The sequence below is a fragment of the Equus przewalskii genome, chromosome 11, assembly GCF_037783145.1.
Source record: "Equus przewalskii isolate Varuska chromosome 11, EquPr2, whole genome shotgun sequence".
Lineage (NCBI taxonomy): Eukaryota > Metazoa > Chordata > Mammalia > Perissodactyla > Equidae > Equus > Equus przewalskii.
Window position 1 is genome coordinate 22,710,355 of NC_091841.1, and position 21,004 is coordinate 22,731,358.

General features: G+C 46.9%; 1 protein-coding gene across 4 annotated transcripts in view; it reads right to left on the reverse strand.

Annotated features, from left to right (window-relative positions):
• Positions 1 to 825: 825 nt before the first annotated feature.
• Positions 826 to 21,004, reverse strand: part of VWCE (von Willebrand factor C and EGF domains) — a 35,315-nt gene continuing 15,136 nt past the window's right edge. Inside the window, exons 12-21 of one of the 4 annotated variants that reach the window (XM_070564063.1) lie at positions 20,159 to 20,244; positions 18,789 to 18,906; positions 18,227 to 18,292; positions 15,979 to 16,071; positions 14,742 to 14,768; positions 14,308 to 14,390; positions 13,661 to 13,751; positions 13,495 to 13,577; positions 13,083 to 13,173; positions 826 to 1,860 (exon numbers count right to left, since the gene is read on the reverse strand). In XM_070564063.1, the coding sequence (XP_070420164.1) occupies positions 1,232 to 1,860; positions 13,083 to 13,173; positions 13,495 to 13,577; positions 13,661 to 13,751; positions 14,308 to 14,390; positions 14,742 to 14,768; positions 15,979 to 16,071; positions 18,227 to 18,292; positions 18,789 to 18,906; positions 20,159 to 20,244 (1,367 nt within the window). In that variant the 3' untranslated portion in view covers positions 826 to 1,231. Of the gene's footprint in view, positions 1,861 to 13,082; positions 13,174 to 13,494; positions 13,578 to 13,660; positions 13,752 to 14,307; positions 14,391 to 14,741; positions 14,769 to 15,978; positions 16,076 to 18,206; positions 18,293 to 18,788; positions 18,907 to 20,158; positions 20,245 to 21,004 lie in introns of all 4 variants that reach the window. The other 3 variants (XM_070564062.1, XM_070564064.1, XM_070564065.1) reach the window with 3 other exon arrangements.

Below are 21,004 nucleotides of genomic sequence, written 5' to 3' on the forward strand. Positions count from 1 at the left end.
GCAGCAGGTCAGACAAGAGCCAAGAGGAACGTGGCCTGGGTGAATGTGGGTGAGTCTGTGCAGTGGGGGCTGCAGAATGAACTGGGTTTCAGTGGTAGCAAGTTGGTGACCTGGTGACAGCATAGCTCTGTTTCCCATCCCCATCTCACTTCCTCCCATTAATGACAGCACTGTCCACTTTCCATCTGTCATGCAAACTGGGCTCCCCCATCCAGATCCTCCTTCAGGACTGATGAATTTATCCCCACAGCATCTGGGAAGGTTGTTGGCTGACAGCTCTTGGCCATCAGTCCTCAGTAGGAATTGACTTGGCTGAAGGGAGCTCCTTGCCCAAGGTCATGCCCCTTTCCTGGAGCAGCCCAGACAGAATGACTGGTCAACATGGGGACACAATGCCCTGTCTCCTTGCCCCAACTCAGGAAAACTCTGAAGGGCCATCCCAGCCTCAGAGCTCCCACACGGGGTTGGCTGAGGCCTTGGGACCAGAGGGCAGCCCAACTTCTTCTCCTGCTTCCTTCCCTCTCGCCCTCAGGTACTAATGCTGAGCGCATCCCTAGACGCTGCCTGCCTGCTGTTCCAGCTCAGAGGTTCCCTCCCAGGAACCCAACCTGCAGAGCCTGCTCCATTGGTCTTTTCCCTTCTCACTTGGAGTCTCCCAGCATCAAAGCCACCAGGTGTTTCCATAAGACCTCTCCCAACCCAGCCTGTTGGTTCAGGCTTTGCTCCAAACCTGGGGAGTTGCCGTAGGGTGCCGGTTTACCCGCTGTGGGCTTGGAGTGAAGTTCTCCCACCTTTCCAACAGCGAGAGTGAATCAGGAGGCAGCCTAGGGGACTGAGACGTCCTTTAATCAGGAAATCTCAGGGAAGGATGCAGGACGGCTGATGGCACAATCCTGCTGGAATCCCAGGGCCTCCCTGCTCTCCTCCTCCAGAGCAGGAGCTCAGCAGCCCCACGTTTCTCCAGAGACAAGTCAGCCAGGTTGCCCAAGGAGGATGCTGCCCGTGGAGAACGCATTTGCTCCATTCTCACAGCACATTCCAAATGCTTCTTGAGAATAAGATTCCATCCAGCCGTGGGTATTTTCCATCCCCTCCAGGAGCCCTGTGGGAGTGAGCCTCCAGCATCAGCAGCCTCACTGGCCCCTGGAGTCTCCATGTAAAGTCCCAGGACCACTGGCAGAGGGTCCTCTGTTCACCGTCTCTTGGGCACGGCCCTGAAGTGGAGGCCTGCTCACCCAGTGGACTCCTCCTCCCTAGAAGTCCCCACTGTGGGCTGCTGGGGGCTGGAGCTGTCAGCCACGCCTGCAGAGAGTCTGGAGGAGGTGAGAGAGAGTCTGCGAGGCCTGAGGAGGGTGACTGGGGTCTTTGAGGGGCTGGGGCCTGTCATGGAAAGGGCTGAAGCTCCAGTCGGGATGGCAACCGGTGGAGAAGACTGTCTGGATGCAGTGTGGTCCCTGGAGGCTGAGGACAAGGGCTCTGGAGTAACAGGAGGTGGCCCAGGAGCCTTGGGAGAGGCTGGAGGTAGAGCGGAGGCTCCTGGAGGGATTGAAGGCTCTGGGGAGGGCCAAGGGGCATGGGAGGCCCTGGGTTCCCCTGTAAACATGCCCCTTGGCCCTGAAGGGAGTGAGGGCGAGGCCTGGGCTCCCAAGGGGCTCATGGGTAAAGTCTGTGTGTTAGACAGGTTCCTTCTTAAGAGGAGCTGGAGGAGGTGGAGCGCTGGCCTCCGAGGCAATACTGCTGGGGGCCCCGGGCAGGAGCTGCAGTTGACGGGGTCCTCGGTGTCTCCACGGGGTCTGCGAGCCGCTTTGCTGAATTCCACGTCTCCATGAGGTGAGAGACCCTGCCTTTCTCCCAGGGAATCTAGAGAGAGATGGGGAAACAAGATGCACAGCAGTTCTGCCTGATGGCTCAGCAGCTCTGGGACGAGTTGCACTGGGGACACATGCCCAAGCTCATCCTCTGAGGGCCCTCGCACACCTGGCAAGGACCAACAGGCTCCTGCCTCCAGGGAGAGAAGACCCAAAAGGAGCTACCAGCAGAGGGAGGTAGTCACCAAAGTGGATTTTCTGGGCATTGGCTGTGCAACCTTGTGTAAGGCACATACCTCCCCTGGGCCTCCATTTCCTCATCTGTAAAATGGGTATATTTATATTGACTGCACAGGGCCACTCTGAGGACTGAATGAAACCATGCGTGGGCAGTTTCAGCCTAAACCCAAATGTCAACTGTGGACTTTAAGTGATAATCATGTGCCCATTTAGGTTCATCAATTGTAATAAATTCACCCTCCAATGTGGGATGGTGATAGTAGGGGAGACAGGGTGGAGGGCTGGGGGCGGGAGGTTATGGAGGCTCTCTGTACCTTCCCCTCAATCTTTCTGTGAATGTATAACAGCTATAAGAAAATAACATCTACTGAAAAAAGTGTTTTTTAAAGTCTCAGCCCAAAGTCTGGCAAATCCTGAGGCCTTAATATACGGAGGAGAGCAAGGAAAGGCAGGAAGAAGGCAGCAAAGGGAGCAGGTGTGACTAGGGGGAGATGGATGATGTCAACACACAAAGAGACTGGAAGGGTTAGAGTGACATCAGCATCATGGCAGAGGGAGCTGTTCCCTTAGTCTGTCCCTGTAAGATCCAATGAAAAGGACATTCATTAACCAACAGAGGATTCCCACACAGCACAACAGGATGTCTGAGAGATCCATGCAGCCAGACATCATAAGGTGGGGGTACTGGAGCCCAGGGAAGCACTGGAAGGAGGTGATCAGGTACCCTCCCCCTCCCCAATGGCAGTGTCTAGGTCACAGATCCTCACATAGCAGCCAGCACCCAACAGTAAGAGGAGGCAGAGGAGCAGGCAGTCCTGCATGTGAATGCTTTCACTTTCGGGCTTGCAGTCTGGCCCACAGGATTGATGGCCACTCAGTGGCACAGCTCAGCCACCACGTGGCACCACCACCAGAGCAGCAGCCCAGGTGAACCCCCTGTGAGCACAGAGCAGGCCTTCACAGGAATGTGAAACAAGGCCCCCCCCACAATCCCAGTGCACCAGCTCGGCCATCCCCAGCCAAGGCAGTGGACCCACATCAGAGCCCTGCACATGCATGTGTGACTCAGCAAGTGGCTGCTGGCAGCGGGAAAATGCAAACAAGCCCTATAGGCACAACTTCCAGGATATGCAGCATGTTGAGAAAACACAGCTCTGGCCCCCTTGCCAGAGGTGGCAGGTGGAATCTGCGACCTGACACTACCACCATGTGCTGGGTAAGGTCCACCTCATCAAACACCATAAAGAACAACATTAACACTGCACAGCAGAAGGAAAATGGTAAGTCTCCAGGAACCAACACTGAACTCACAGAAATTTACAATCTCAATGACAGAGACTTCAAAATTGTTGCCATAAAGAAACTCAATGAGTTACAAGAAAACTCAGAAAGACTGTTCAACGAACTCAAGAATAAAATTAATGAGCAGAAGGAATTCTTCACAAAAGAGATTGAAACCGAAAAAAAGACTGGAAATGCTGGAGATGAAGAACACAATGAATGAGATTAAAAAAACATCTAGAAGCTTTAAAAAACAGAACTGACGTTATGGAGGACAGAATTCGTAATTTAGAGGATGGAAATATAGAAAGGCTTCAGGTGGAGGTGGAGAGGGAACTAAGGCTTAAAAAAAAAATGAAGAAATTCTTTGAGAAATACCTGACTCAATTAGGAAATGCAACATAAAGATTACAGGTATTCCAGAGGGAAAAGTGAGGGAGAAAGGGGCAGAGGGCCTCATCAAAGAAATAATAGCTGAGAACTTCCCAAACTTGGGGAAAGAACTGGACTTACAAATAAATGAAGCCATAGAACTCCTAATTACATTAATGCAAAAAGATCTTCTCCAAAGCATCTAGTAGTAAAACTGGCAAAAGCCAATGACAAAGAGAAAATATTAAGGGCAGCAATGCAGAAGAAAATAATCTACAAAGGAACTCCCATCAGGTTTTCAGCAGATTTGTCAGCAGAAACCTTCCAGGCTAGGAGAGAGTGGAATGATATATTCAAAATGTTGAAAGACAAAAACTTACAGCCAAGAATACTCTATCCAGCGAAAACATCCTTCAGATATGATGGAGAAATAAAATCTTTCCCAGACAAACAAAAGCTGAGAGAGTTCATTGCTACAAGACACCCCCCTACAAGAAATGATCAAGAAGTCCCTCATACCTGAAAAAAGAGAAAGGGTTTACAAAGCTTTGAGCAAGAAGATAAATAGACAAAGTCAGAAAACTGCATCTCTCTAGCAGAACAAGTTAGCAAAGACGTAATTACAACGTTAAAGATAAAGGGAAGGAAAGCATCAAAAATAAATATAATCACTTCATTTTAACCACAAACTGACAACACAAAATGGAATAAGTTGTGACAAAAAGAACTTAGTTGGGGAAGAGGAAAGGGATAGAACCTGCTTAGATTAAGGAAATAAGAGGATATGAGAAAACAGACGATGTCATCTATGAGCTCTTTTATACAAACCTCATGATAACCACTAAACAAAAAATCAGAAAAGAGACACGAATGATAAATAAAGAGAAAACCATCATAGAAAATCACCAAACTGAAGTGGCAGTCAGAAATACATGGGAAGAGAAACAAGGGAAATATAGAACAACCAGAAAACAAGGGACAAAATGGCAGCATTAAGCCCTCATATATCAATAATCACTCTAAATGTAAATGGATTGAATTCTCCAATCAAAAGAAATAGAGTGGCTGGATGATTAAAAAACAAGACCCAAGGGGCTGGCCCCATGGCCGAGTGGTTAAGTTTGTACACTCCGCTTTGGCAGCCCAGGGTTTTGCCGGTTCAGAGCCTGGGCGCGGACATGGCACCGCTCATCAGGCCATGCTGAGGTGGCATCCCACATGCCACAACTAGAAGGACCCACAACTAAAATATACAACTATGTACCAGGGGGAATTGAGGAGAAAAAGTAAAAAAAAAAAGAAGATTGGCAACAATTGTTTGGCAACAGCTACCAATCTTTAAAGAAAAATTTAAAAAAAAAAAAACACCAAGATGCAACGATACGCTGCATCCAGGAAACACAGCTCAGCTCTAAAGACAAACGCAGGCTCCGAGTGAAGGGATGGAAGATGATACTCCAAGCAAATGGCAAACAAAAGAAAGCAGGTGTTGCCATACGCCTATCAGACAAAATAGACTTCAAGATTGAAAAGATAACGAGAGACAAAGAGGGGCGGTATATAACAATAAAAGGGACACTCCACCAAGAAGATATAAGATTTATAAATATATATGCACCTAACACGGGAGCAGCAAAGTACATAAAGCAACTATTAATTGACCTAAAAGGAGATATTAATGGCAACACAAGAATAGTAGGGGACCACAGCACTCCACTTACATCAATAGACACATATCCAGACAGAAAGTCAACAACGAAATAATGAAATTAAATGAATAACTAGATCAGATGGACTTAATAGATATATAGAGAACAGTCCATCCAAATCAGAATACACACTCTTCTCAAGTGCACATGGAACATTCTCAAAGATAGACCATATATTGCAAAACAAGTCAAGCCTCAAAAGATTTAGGAAGACTGAAATCATATCAAGCATCTTTTCTGACCATAACGTGAGGAAATGAGAGATGAACTATAAGAAAAAAGCTAGGAACGTGACAAACATCTGGAGACTAAACAACATGCTACTGAACAACAAATGGATCATTGAAGAAAGTAAAGGAGAAATCAAAAAACATCTGGAGACAAATAAAAATGAAAATACACCATACCAACTCATATGGGAGGCACCAAAGGGGTCCTAAGAGGGAAATTCATAGCAATACAGGTCCACATGATCTAAAAAGAAAAATGTCAAATAAAGAATCTTAAACTACACCTGACAGAACTAGAAAAAGAAGAACAGGAAAAGCCCAAAGTCAGCAGAAGGAGGGAAATAATAATAATGAGAGCAGATATAAATGAAATAGAAACCAAAAAAACAGTAGAAAGCATCAATGAAACTAAGAGCTAGTTCTCTGAGAAGATAAACAAAATAGACAAACCCTTAACCAGACTCACCAAGAAAAAAAGAGAGAAGGCTCAAATAAATAAAATTAGAAATGAAAGAGGAGAAATTAAAATGGATAACACAGAAATACAAAAGATTACAAGAGAATACTATGAAAAACTATATGCCAACAAATTGGACAACCTAGAAGAAATGGATAAATTCTTCAACTCATACAACCTCTTCAAAACCGAATCAAGAAAAAATAGAGAATCTGAATAGATCAATCACAAGTAAAGAGATTGAAACAGTAATCAAAAACCTCCCAAAAAATAAAAGCCCAGAACCAGACGGCTTCTCTGGAGAATTCTACCAAACATTCAAAGAAGATTTATTACGTATCCTTCTCAAACTATTCCAAAAAATTGAGGAAGACAGAACACTTCCTAACACATTCTATGAGGCCAACATCACCCTGATACTAAAGCCAGACAAGGACAACACAAAGAAGGAAAATTACAGGCCAATATCATTGATGAAAATAGATGGAAAAATCCTCAACAAAATATTGTCAAACTGAATATAGCAATACATTAAAAAGATCATATACTATGATGAAGTGGGATTTATACCAGGGACACAGGGATCCACAAATCAATCAATGTGATACACCACATTGACAAAATGAGGTATAAAAACCACATGATAATCTTAATAGATGCAGAGAAAGCATTTGATAAAATCCAACATCCATTTATGATAAAAACTCTCAATAAAATGGGTATAAAAGGAAATTACCACAACATAATAAAAGCCATATATGAAAAACCCACAGCCAACACCATACTCAATGGGGAAAAACTGAAAGCCATACTTCTGAGAACAGGAACAAGACAAGGGTGCCCACTCTCACCACTCCTATTCAACATAGTACTGGAGGTTTTGGCCAGAGCAAGGAGGCAAGTAGAAGAAATAAAAGGAATCCAAATAGGCAATGAAGAAGTGAAACTCTTGCTGTTAGCAGACAACATGATTTTATATATAGAAAACCCTAAAGAATCCATTGGAAAACTATTAGAAATAATCAACAACTACAGCAAAGTTGCAGGGTATAATATCAACTTACAAAAATCAGCTGCATTTCTACACTCTAATAACGAGCTAACAGAAAGAGAAGTCAAGGATACAATCCCATTTACAATCACAACAAAAAGACTAAAATATCTAAGAATAAATTTAACCAAGGAGGTGAAAGACCTATACAATGAAAACTATAACACATTATTGAAAGAAATCAACGATGACAGAAAGAAATGGAAAGATAGTCCATGATCATGGATTGGAAGAATAAACATAGTTAAAATGTCCAAATTACCTAAAGCAATCTACAGATTCAATGCAATCGCAATCAGAATCCCAATGACATTCTTCACGGAAATAGAACAAAGAATCCTAAAATTCATATAGGGCAACAAAAGACCCCAAATAGCCAAAGCAATCCTGAGAAAAAAGAACAAAGCTAGAGGCACCACAATCCCTGACTTCAAAATATGCTAGAAAGCCATAGTAATCAGAAGAGCATGGTACTGGTACAAAAACAGACACACAGGTCATTGGAACAGAACTGAAAACCCAGAAACAAAACTACACATCTACAGACAGCTAATCTTTGACAAAGGAACCAAGAACATATAATGGAGAAAAGAAAGTCTCTTCAATAAATGGAGTTGGGAAAACTGGACAGCCACATGCAAAAGAATGAAATTAGGCCATTATCTTGCACCATAGACAAAAATTAACTCAAAATGGATTAAAGACTTGAAGGTAAGATGTGAAACCACAAAGCTCCTTCAAGAAAATATAGGGAGTACACTCTTTGACATCGGTCTTAGAAGGATCTTTTTGAATACCATGTCTACTCAGGTGAGAGGAAAAAAGAAGCAAGTAAACAAGTGGGACTTCATCAAACTAAAGAGCTTCTGCAAGACAAAGGAAACCAGGAATAAAACGAAAAGACAACCCACCAACTGGGGAAAAATATTTGCAAATCATATATCCAACAAGGGGTTAATCTCCATAATATATAAAGAACTCACACAACTCAACAACAAAAAAACAAACAATCCAATCAAAAAATTGGCAGAAGAGGAGACATGAACAGACATTTCTCCAAAGAAGATATACTGATGGCCAATAGGCACATGAAAAGATGCTCATCATCGCTGATCATCAGGGAAATGCAAATCAAAACTACACTAAGATATCACCTTACACCCGTTAGAATGACAAAAATATGTAAAACTAATAGCAACAAATGTTGGAGAGGTTGCGCAGAAAAAGGAACCCTCATACACTGCTGGTAGGAATGCAAACTGGTGCAGCCACTATGGAAAACAGTATGGAGATTCCTCAAAAACCTAAAAATAGAACTACCATACGATCCAGCCATCCCACTACTGGGTATTTATCCAAAGAGCCTGAAGTCAGCAATCCCAAAAGTCCTGTGCACCCCAATGTTTATTGCAGCACTGTTTACAATAGCCAAGACGTGGAAGCAACCTAAGTGCCCATCAACAGACAAATGGATAAAGAAGATGTGGTACATATATACAATGGAATACTACTCAGCTGCAAAACAGAACAAAATCATTCCATTTGCAATAACATGGATGGACCTTGAGAGAATTATGTTAAGTGAAATAAGCCAGCGAGAGAAAGATAATCTGTGTATGACTCCACTCATATGAGGAATTTAAAACTATGGACCAAGAACAGTTTAGTGGATACCAGGGGAAAGGTAGGGTGGGGGTTGGGCAGAAAGGGTGAAGTGGTGCACCTACAACATGACTGACAAACATTAACGTACAACTGAAATTTCACAAGATTGTAACCTGTCAATAACTCAATAAAAAAAAATAATAACAAAAAAAATAGGGAAGAGCAATGAATTTGTAAATATTTTTTGTGGGTTTTCCACCGCAACGAACTCTTACTCCAGTATCTTTTTCACCAACACTTTGTTAAGAAAGTTTGAAACACTCATTTTACTGCAAAAAAAAAAAAAAATGGCAGAAGATATGAACAGGTATTTTTCCAAAGAAGATATACAGATGGTCAATAGGCACATGAAAAGATGTTCAACATCACTAATTATTAGGGAAATGCAGATAAAAACTACAATGAGATATCACCTGACGCCTGTTAGAATGGCGATAATTACCAAGACAAAAAATAACAAATGTTGGAGAGGGTGTGGAGAAAAAGGAACCCTCATACAGTGCTGGTGGGAATGCAAACTGGTGCAGCCACTATGGAAAACATTATAGAGATTTCTCAAAAAATTAAAAAGAGAAATACCATATGACCCAGCTATCCCACTACTGGGTATTTATCCAAAGAACTTGAAATCAACAATTCAAAGAGGGGCCGGCCCCGTGGTCGAGTGGTTAAGTTCACATGCTTCACTTCGGCGGCCCAGGGTTTCGCTGGTTCAGATCCTGGGCGCAGACATGGTACGGCTCATCAAGCCACCCTGAGGCGGCATCCCATATGCCACAGCTAGAAGGACCCACAACTAAAACAAATATACAACTATGTACCGGGCGCGCTTTGGGGAGAAAAAGGAAAAATAAAATCTTTAAAAAAAAAAAAAAATACAAAGAGACTCATGCCCTATGTTCACTGCAGCATTATTCACAATAGCCAAGATGTGGAAGCAACCCAAGTACCCATAGACTGATGATTGGATAAAGAAGATGTGGGGTATATATATATATATATATATATACAATAGAATACTTTTCAGCCATAAAAAAAAGAGAAAATTGTCCCACTTGCAACAACATGGATAGACCTTAAGGGTTTTATGTTAAGTGAAATAAGCCAGGCAGAGAAAGACAAACACCGTATGATTTCAGTCACATGTGGAAGATAAACACATGGATAAAGACAACAGATTATTGGTTACCAGAGGGGTTGGAGATGGGCAAAAGGGTTAAAGGGGCACACTTCTATGGTGATGGATAAAAATTAGAGTATTGGTGGTGAGCACGATGCAGTCTATACAGAAACTGATATCTAATGATGTACACCTGATATTACACAATGCTAGAAACCATTATAACCTCAATGAAATAACTGAAAGGAAAAAAAAGAACAGGTGTGACCAGGGAGGAGACGGATGTCGTCAACACAAAGAAACTGGAATGATTACATCTTAAAAATCATCAAAAGGACAGTCGTACAACTCTGTGAATATACCTAAAACCACCAAATTGTATACTTGGAGTGTGCAAATCATATGGTATGTGAATTATCCCTCAAGAAAGCGTTATATTTTTTTAAATTATACAAAGGAAACAATTCATACTCTATTTCAATAAAAAGTGGTTTCTCCTTAAAAGGAGCTCTCGTTAGGAAGAGGTGCACGGTGAAGAGAGCTGAGGCAATGTGTTCCAGAAGGAGCCAGGCTCTGTATTCCCCTCTTGGGCCCTCAGTTTCCCCATCTGGAGGCAGGAGAGCACAGGGGGAAAGAGCGTGAGGTAAGGAACTAGAGAAACCTGGGCTTCAGTCCACCACCAACTAGAGCGAGACCTAACTTCTTTGAGCTTCCATTTCCCCATCTGCAAAATGGAGGTGATAACAGCAGGCACACTTGAAGATTCCAGGGAGCATTTAAATGCGGTAATACAGGTAAAATGCTCTGGACACTGCCTGGCACCTGAGCTCGATGATGAGTCTCGAGACAGCAGGGGGAATACTGTCTCTCAGCTTGCAGAGGAGTCTGTGGAGGTTAAAGTGGAGTAGACCTGCAAAGCTCTCAGCAGTTCCCAACACAGTGTCCGCACGGGCTCAGGATGTTTCAGCCCCACTAGTCCTGACAGCAGTGATCCATCCACAGATCTGAGGAGCTGCCCTCAACAGACAACGTCCTCTTCAAAACGTCAAGGGAGTTAAACAGATATTTGACACAAGACGAAAGCCAGGCCACAAATCAGTGGAAAAATTCACTGCCTTCCTGGAAGTTTAAAAAACCTTAAACGGCCACAGTGAAGGTACTTTATGAACATGTTAAACTGGAAAAATTGAATTGAAAACATGTAGTGTAGAGTTGGTGGGGATATGAGGAACCAGCTGCATCACTGTAGTTTCCTCTTTCTCCAGGTCTCCCGTCTGGTAAAGTGCCGTCACGTTGTAGGAGGTACTAAGCCACTCACTTACTCCACCTACTGACCACAGGGTCTGGAGACAAGTCACAAAATTTGAAAAGAATGTTGTCTGACCAACGATTTTTCACAGTAGGTCCATTATGGATAGGAAAAAAAAAAGAAAGAAAGAAACCACTTTAATATCACCCAAAAGGCAGGGGGTAAAAAAACCAGAATATTTGGGAGCTTTTTTAAATGGCCAGCAGTGGGCCACTTCAATACTTTGAAACTGTGTGACCACAGGTTGTCTGTTTCTTGTTTATACCTCTGCAAAAAGGTCATGGAAAAACATGATGGAGAAAGACAAACAGATGAGAATAATTTTCAGGAGTCAGTGCAGCATAACAGCTAAAAGCATGGACTCTGGGTTCAAATCCTGGCTCTACTGCCAATCAGCTGTGTGACCTTGAACACCTCTCTTCACCTCTCTGTGCCTCAGTTTCCTCACCTGGAAAATGGGGATGATAACAGTACCTATCTCAAAGAGTTGCTGTGAAAAGGGAACGAAATAAGACATGTAAAGACATACAGACGCATGACAGGAACACAGGAAGGTGCTTAATGTCACAAATCATCAGGGAAATGCAAAATCAAAACCACAATAAGATATCACTTCACACCTGTCAGAACGGCTATCATCAAAAAGACAAGTGATAACAAGTGTCGGTGAGGATGTGGAGAAAAGGAAAACTCGTGTGCACTGTTGGTAGGAATGCAAATTGGTACAGTCACTATGACCAACACTACGGAGCTTCCTCAAAAATTTACAAATTTTTTTGTAACTACCATATGATTCAGCACTTCTGGATGTTTATCCCGAGAAAATGAAAACACTAACTCGAAAAGACATCTGGATTCCCATGTTCATTGCAGCATGATTGTCAATAGCCAAGATACGGAAACAGCCTAACCTGGATGAAGAAGATGTGGTACATATACACAATAGAATGCTACTCAGCCATAAAAAGACAAAATTGTGCCATCTGCAACAACATGGATGGACTTGAAGGCATTGCGCTAAGTGAAAATCAGACAGAGAAAGACCAACACCGTATGATCTCACTTACATGCGGAATCCGAAAAACAAAAAACTCAGTTCACAGATACAGAGAAGAGAGTGGTGGTTGCCAGAGGCGGAGGAGGGGTGGGGGGGAAATGAGTGAAGAGGGTCAGATGGTACAAACTTCCAGTTATAAAATAAATAAGTCATGGAGATGTCGTGTACAGCGTGGTGACTACAGTTACTAATACTGTATTGTATATTTGAAAGTTACGATGAGAGTAGAGGAAATTCTCATCATAAGAAAAAATAACTTTGTAACTACTAGATTTATTGTGGTGATCATTTCGAAAGATACAAATTTGGAGTCATTACGTTGTACACCTGAAACTAATATCATGTTCTATGTCAATTATACCTCAATAAAAAAAAGAGCAAAAAAATAGATATATCACGTTCCCTGACACATGAAAGTACTCGATACATACTAACAATTACTCTTCTGCAAAGCTGACTCAGTTCCTAAATTCTAAGTCTTAAAAATGGAAGAAAGCAGAGAAAGAGATTAAGGAAGGAGGTAACGAGGAAGCAAAAGGAACAGTAAACACACTTGTCAGATGGCACATCGTGGTGTGGCATAAGGAGCACTGAGGAGGGTCAGCAAGCCCAGGCATGGGTGTGGGCTCAGCAAAGGCTGGCTGTGTGACAGTGAGCAAGGCACGTTCCCTCTCTGAGCCTGGGTTTCTCACATCCAGCCCTTTACAAGTTCTATGTTTCTGGAGAGAAGAGCAAAGCGGTAGAAGACGGTAGCGAAGCTCTAGGACCCAGACGCCCACTTACCCGAGCAAGAGGGGCAGCAGTCCCCGGGGGGCACGGAGGGGTCGGAGCAGGCCGGCTGGCAGGGGATCCTCTCACAGGTCACCTCTCCCAGCTGAGGAAGCAGAAGGACACACACGAGGAAGCCCAGGGCATCTCATCTGCCCAGAGCAGCCCCCGCAAGGGACCCACAGAAACATCCCAGAACAGTGGCTGCAGTGCCTCATGAAGCCAAACACAGCGGGGCCACCTTAAGGAAACCCCAAAGAGGGAGGGGACCGGCAAATCCACGGGTATGCCAGCAGGTGATAAAGTTGAAGAACCACAGAAGGAAGCTGGGCTTCCGTTGGCTAAGGGGCTCCGAGTTTTGCAAAGGGACGAGAGGCAAGAAGGAGCCTCTGGCCGCGCAGCTCCAGGTGTCCCAGAGCCAGCTCACCTGGCACGTGCACTGGGTACAGGGCTCATCGTCCAGGGTGAACACCTGCCCATTCACCACCTTCCTTCCCTCATAGTTGCAGTCTGCAGGGGCAGAGGACACAGGGGCGCGTGAGCGCCAAGGCCCACCCAGGGGCCTCGAAGGTGGGGCAGCCGGTCCCACTCACCTCGGCACACGGGGCAGCACTCGCCATCAGGGTGGAAAGGGTAGGTGCAGGTGACGGGACAGTCCACGGGCGAGCAGGCCACTGAGCCCAGCTGCAGGACACAGAAAACGCACAAGGCCCCTTCGTTATGGGCGGCTAATGGGACTCTCGGGAAAGACAGGTCACACAGCCATTGAGTGCCCTTCAGAGCCACATGGTCATCTCCCTGTGCCTCGGCTCCCACCTAGCAGATGGAGATGATGGTGGTACCCAAAGATAGGATTCTCGTGCTGATGGAGTTCATGCATCTGAGGGGCTGAAAGCAGGGACCGGCACAGTGAGAACTCGGTAATGTGAGTTTATTAAAGATGCCAGTACCAAGTCCTGGGCTTGCGTCCTTCACCTGCACCCCCAGGAAGAACCCCTGGGCCACACTGTACACCGTAAGGAGCCGGCCCCCAAGATGCCCCTGGTCACCCAGAAGCAGAGGATTTTTGCTGGCAGGGCAAAGATGCACCCTGGGCGGGGCTGGACAGAGCTGACTTTCACCATGACCCAGAAGTGACCTTTCTCTTGGAGGCCTCTGGATTTTGCCTCCAGGGTTCAGGAGCTGATGGCAGTCCCTAGGGAGTTTCCGCAGACAGGGTTCAGGTCTGAGTGGTCCGTACCAGGCAGATGCAGCTCAGACACGGGTCCAGCACAGACGGGAAAGTCTGGTTGTTGTAGAAGATTCTGCCTGTGTAGGTGCAGCCTGGCAGAGAGAGCACGAGGTGAGCGCCGGCCAGGGGATGGCCAGTGACCAGGCTCCCGCCAAGGCGAAGCTCCACAGCTTATCTGGGTAGCAAAGGTCAGGCTAACTGGCTCCCCAGGCAGGCACCCCAGGGTTGGGGAAGAGACACAACACACGTCTGGATTGGGTGCTGACTTTTTCCATGCTGGATTCAGCAAGGGGATCAAAGTGTCTTCATTTCAGGGTTCTCCCCACAGCAGCCTCAGGCCAGAGGAACTGGGAGACACTACTCGGGTGCCAGGCACCACGGCCATCCTCTCTGCTCCTCCCCGCTCAGCCAAACCCCAGACCTTCCAGAACCTTCCCCCATACCTCTCCCGTCTCTGCTTCTCATGCCACCTTGATGACATTTATCACATACGGGCCAGTATGGAAGCAGGTAATGGGAGAGTAGGGAAATATTTTATAAGAAAAAAAATATATATGTATTATATGTTAGATATAGATATCTGTTATAGATACAGATGTACAGATACAGACACATAGACATAGACATACAGATTTAGATACTGGTATATAACGAAAAGGGACTAGAGAGGCTGGCCCCATGGCTGAGTGGTTAAGATTGTGTGCTCCGCTTTGGCAGTCTGGGGTTGGCCAGTTCAGATCCTGGGCACAGACCTACACACCACTCATCAAGCCATGCTGTGGTGGCATCCCACATAGAAAAACTAGAATGACCTACAACTAGGCTATACAACCATGTACTGGGGCTTTGGGGAGAAAAAAAAAGAGGAAGATGGGCAACAGATGTTAGCTCAGGGCCAATCTTCTTTAAAAAAAAAAAAAGAATGAACTTCGCATCCTTCCTCCCCACCGAAAAAAAAGGGACTAGAAAGACAAAACTATGAGGTTAAAAGTGATCTGGGACCCTTTTTATTTTTTTTTTTTTGATTTCTGTATTTTCTAAATGTTCTATAATAAAATATTACTTTTGAAATCATGGAAAAGGCAAAAATTACCATTAAACATAAAGTGTAGGGGGCTGGCCTGGTAGCAGAGCAGTTAAGTTCACACGCTCCGCTTCAGTGGCCCAGGGTTCGTGGGTTCGGATTCAGGCATGGACCTACACACTGCTCATCAAGCCATGCTGTGGTGGAGTCCCACATACAAAATAGAGGAAGACTGGCACAGATGTTAGCTCAGGGACAGTCTTCCTCAAGCAAAAAGAGGAAGATTGGCAACAAATGTTAGCTCAGGGCCGATCTTCCTCATCAAAAAAATAAATAAAGTATCATTTTTATTCTGTCTCCCTGTTCTCTGACCACAAGTATGGTTCCTTTACCTTCCCCCACCCCCACATAGGCTGTGAGCTCTGCATATCTTCATAGCTGCTTCCAGCACCCAGACTGGGCCTGCCTTGGGCAAATGGACATCTCTGAGCCTCAGTTTTCTCACCTGTAAAATGGGGTTGCCCCTTGGGGTTGTTGTGAGGATGACCTGAGGTGAAGAATGTGTGGTGCTTTCCCCAGAGGAGCCTGGATGCGGGGGCTCCCCGAGAAGCCCTGCTTGTTGGACCACCCCCTCTCATCCCGGGACAGGGAATTACCTGCTGAACAGTCAGGGCAGCACTGTCCAGGGATCCGAATCGGGTGAGGGCAGGAGTCCACGCAGTCTGTCCTCCTGCAGCTCACTGAGCCATCTGCCTGGAGGAAGGAGGGCCTTCACCCAAACCCCACCTGTGACCCCAGACCCCGCCTCCCCACCCCGTTCCACACCCCCAGCCCCTACTAGAAAGGCAACGCTGCAAACAGGTCAAGGCTTGCCCTGAAGGGCGCCACGCTGCAGCTGGGAGGAGGGAGACCTCCCTGGAGAAGGACTAGCTTCTCGGGAAAGGGGGTGGGGGTGGGGGGTGAGCCTTCCAGAAAGGCTTCGATATCCAAGGAGAGGGAAGGTCAGGGCTGGGTTTGGTCTCCTCGGCTTCCTGTCCTCTCCAGCAGCAGCTAAGGCTGCACCATCACCCCCTCCAAATTCTTCTCTCAGCATTTCCCTGGAACCCTGGCTCACCCCAAACTTATGGAGTACAACAAAATCCTATTTTTATAGAAAACTATTCCACCGGAAGTGTCTATTTCAGCAGACGAAAGCACCATACACAGTTTCTTTTTTTTTTTTCCTAAGAATATCAATGTTTATGAAACTTTTGTGTTACTTTCTTGTAATACGAGTGCCCTCGATGAGTCATAAAGGAGAAAAAAAGGCCTCGAATGCACTTTCCTCCCAACTCTGATTCCAATGAAATGCTCCGAGTTTTGCAAGGTCTAAGGCACATCAAAGTACTTGAGAGCTGTGCTCCCACGCTAATGTGCGCACGAGTCACCGGGGGATTAAAATGCAGATTCTGAGTCTGGGCAGCCTTGAGATTCTGCACATCCCAGGCTCCCGGCTGACGCTGACGACACTGCTGGTGCAGGGACCTCATGTTGAGAAATAAAGCTCTAAGCTCTAAGAGAGTAAACGCTCTTTTAAAGTACAGCCATGCATCACTCAACGACGGGGATGCAACATGAGAAATGCATTCTTAGGCAATTTTGTCCTTGTGTGAACGTCACAGAGTGTACTGAAGGGAAACAAAATTTGCCACCCCAAAATGCGTCCCTTTATCAGGAGAATTATTTTAGGCCGATTATTTTTTTAAGAAACAAAAGACTCAACAGTTTTTCTTGTTACCTCCCTCTGAACTGCCTAAAAGAATTCAGATTAAAAAAACCTATCTCAGGAAGTGAGCGATCACCTTAGCATAATATGAACTAGGTGGTAGGGAAGAACCCAGAAAAGCCTATTTATTGGGTTCCCATCTATTCTTCTGTTTCTGTGTGGCCAAACACTTGTTTTCCAAATGTTTGCCCCTTTTCATCCACCTGTGAATTGCCTCTCTTCCCTTTGAAGCCCCCGACCCTCCCCACCCCCAACATCTTCTTTTGTCTTTAGCTGAGGATGGTATTTAAGGTGACGGCTTCAGCCACTTTGGCGAGTTACCCGGTTTTCCTGGGTTTCTCCCATGTATACATGTTATTAAACTCTTGTTTGTTTTTCTCCTGTTAATCAGTCTCATGTCAATTTAATTCTTAGGCCGGCCAGAAGAACCTAGAGGGGAGAGGAAAATTTCTTCCTCCCCTACAGCACTTACACAAACCTAGATGGCCTAGCTTACTCCACATCCAGGCTACACGATACTAATCTTATGGGACCGCTGTCCTATATGCGGTCTGTCGTCGACCAAAACACCGTTATGCAATGCATGACTGTAGAAAGGAAAGTCAACGTGTACTTAATGAGCTAAAACAATCGTGTTTCTTGACAAGTAGCTGTGTTTGCATTTCTGTCGATCTGACTCTAAAATTCACGCATCCTCTCCTTATCCATTTATGACGAGGTGAAGTCGCACGGTTCACGTTAATGAAGGAAACACTGCAATTTCACAGAAAAGGCCTGAACGACTAGACCGCCGCTGTCCCAGTGCCCTCAGTTATCCGTGCCCGGGGAAAATCTGCTAATAGGACTCCTAATTCCATCTCCTTATACCAGCGCTCCCGGCACAAGCACAGTTCTTAAGGGAGCCTGCCCAGCTCTGTTGTCCCGAAAAATCTACCAAGACAGAATAAACTGGATCCCAACCCATTCAGTAAAAATGGAACTTGATAGCATGGGAGGGAGACTGAGGGCAGGCCTGAGATGGCCCAGCTCCTGGAGGGGCAGGGATGCTGGCCCCGGAGGGCCCCAGGGAGGTGGGGGACAGCCAGGAAAGCAGCTGAAGGCGCGCAGGTTGTCATTCACCTGGCAGATGCATAACTCACAGGGATCACCAGGAGACCAGATCTGTCCAATGGGAAACTCGACCCCGTTGTCGTCAAGAGAGCAGCCTGGCCAGGGGACAGTGAGGGAGAAAGGCCAAGTGGGCAAAAGTGCCGAGGAGAGCCCTGAATGCCCGCAGGACCTGCAGCGCCGCCCTACCAAGGACAGACACCTCTGCTCACTCAGGCTGTGTAGATGGCTCCCGGGGTAGACATGCACCGACCTTCTTGGACCCAGGGGATGCCCACAGCTGCCAGCCTGGCTCCCTTGTTTAGTGGATTTTCCCGCCAAACAAGCACCTGGTATATGTGGGCACCCTCACACAAACACACACTTACATATACACCCACAAACACATGCATTCACATGCACAGAAACCACTCACACGCAGGCACACTCACACAGATATAACAGACATACACACAGACAGCACTCACACACAAATACACTTGCAGACACGCACGCACACCGAGTCTCAGTGGGTGAAGCCCAGCCTCGCTCCTCACAGGCATCCAGGCCCTGTGTCGGGGGCAGCCCTGGGCTGCAGGGCGGGGCAGCCCTCACCTGTCATGGGCGCGGGCTCCCTGCAGGTGAAGCAGCACTGTCCAGGGCCCAGCCACCACTCCTCGCGGGGGCAATCCAGTTCCGGACACGGCGTGAAGGAACATTCCACCTCCCCACTCTGAAAGAGAGCCAAGGAGCATGCACCAGGGAGGGCGCCATCACCCTCCCAAAAGAGACAAAGAAATCAGCAGCAGGGGGAGGAAGGGCGAGTCCTTCCCTGGAGGCTGGGGTGAAGCTGGGAGAGAGTCCTGGGGATGTGCTGGCTATTTGGCTAGGGGGATGCCGGCCTGTCCTTGCTGCAGCCCCCAGCATCTCCTCCCCTGACCTCTGCAACAGTTTCCTGCTCTCTCTCCTATCTGCTCTCACTCTGCAGCCAGAGAACTTTTTCATGCACCAATCTGATCGTATCACCCACCACTTAAAACTCTCCCAGGGCTCTGCCAGGTCCTAAGCCCTCTGCCTGGCTGGTAAAGCCCGCCATGACTGAGTCTGAGGAAGAGGCCGTCGCCCCCACAGACGCCCTCCCCTAAGTAGCCCCTGGCTGACGGGGGCAGCATCCTCCAGGTGCCTGGATGGTTCCTTCACCCCCACTCGCTGGGGAGCAAGGACAGCTGACGTGCGGGGCGATGTCAGAGCCCAGCTCCCCGGCCTCTGGACACGCCCATCTCTGCTGTGCAACTCACACTCCCCAGCTCCCATGGAATCAGCCACATACCCCGTCTTCGCCTGTCCTGCTTCCCTCGCTGCTTTCTCCTGAAAGCACGCCGGGAAATCACTTCCACAGGAATGCCCCCACCCCCGCACCGGCCCTGCTTCTCAGAACGTAACCCAAACGCGATCTCTGCCTGCAGCATCTCTTGCCTCGACTCCAGTCTCTCTCAAGTTCTGTGCTCCAGCCAGAATGGACACCTTCAGGCCTCAGAACACACCGCGCTCTCTCCCACCCCTGCCTTCTGCCTCTGCAGGGCCCTCTGCCAGGAACACCAGCCTCAGCTCCTCCCCTGATTAGTCCGAGTCTTCCTTCAGGTCTCCACTTAGCATTCCTCCCTCCAAGAAGGCTTCTGGTTAGGAGCCCTGGTCCCCTGTTCATGGCCCACTTAGACTCTGGGCCCCCTGACAGAGGGGACTGGGCTTTCCTGTGCTTAGCCGTGTCCCTGGCACTTGGCATTGTTCCAGGCACACAGTAGGTGCTCTAAATAGCACTGCTGAAGGATGAACTTCAAGGGGACTGTGGTGAAGGCAGGTCCCTTTAGTTCCTTTGCTGCCTCAGTCTCCCTTTTGCTGCATGGCAGCTCCTCTTCTGGTCAAGGCATCCTGGGAAAATCCTGAGCCCTGCCCCCTCCCCATCACCCACTCAGTCAGCCCCCTACCTGGCAGACACAGGTCGTACATTCGTCACCAACCCCACTGAACACGGCCCCGTCCGCATACCATCGGCCGTGGAAGTAGCATGTCACTGCGGAGGAGAAAGGGAGAGCAGCTCAAGGTCTTTGGGCTGAGAAAGCTAAAGAAAAAGGGGAACAAATGGGTGGGGGGGCCCTCGGGAAGCTAACCCTCCCACAACCTCCATGGCACATCCCGCCCCCAAGAACCTACTCACTTCCCCCCTCCGAACCCCCAACAAAAATACGCTATTACTTAAAAACTGACAGAGAATGAATCACACGGAAAATAAGATCCTTAACAAAAAAGGCAGGGGAAGCCCCGAATAATTAAATGCAGGAGAAAAGAAGAAAGGAAAAAAGACGGCCCCCAACACCTCAGACAAGGTCTGGGAATGACGCCATCCCCTGGAGGCTGGGAGGATTCTGTGAGAGCCTCTCACCCGAAGATCCTCCACAGGTAAAAAGGAAAAAAAACAGCCTAAAACCTGGCCAGGTCCACCCAGCTGTAGTCAGACTGCCCTGGGTTCAAATCTCAGCTACATGCTCATTAAGAAGCAACTTTAAGGGGCTGGCCCCGTGGCCGAGTGGTTAAGTTCGCGCGCTCTGCTGCAGGCGGCCCAGTGTTTCCTTAGTTCAAATCCTGGGCGCGGACATGGCACTGCTCATCAGACCACGCTGAGGCAGCGTCCCACATGCCACAACTAGAAGAACCCACAACGAAGAATACACAACTATGTACCGGGGGGCTTTAGGGAGAAACAGGAAAAAATAAAATCTTTAAAAAAAAGAAGCGACTTTAAGATACTTAAGCTCTCTAACCCTCAGTCTGTA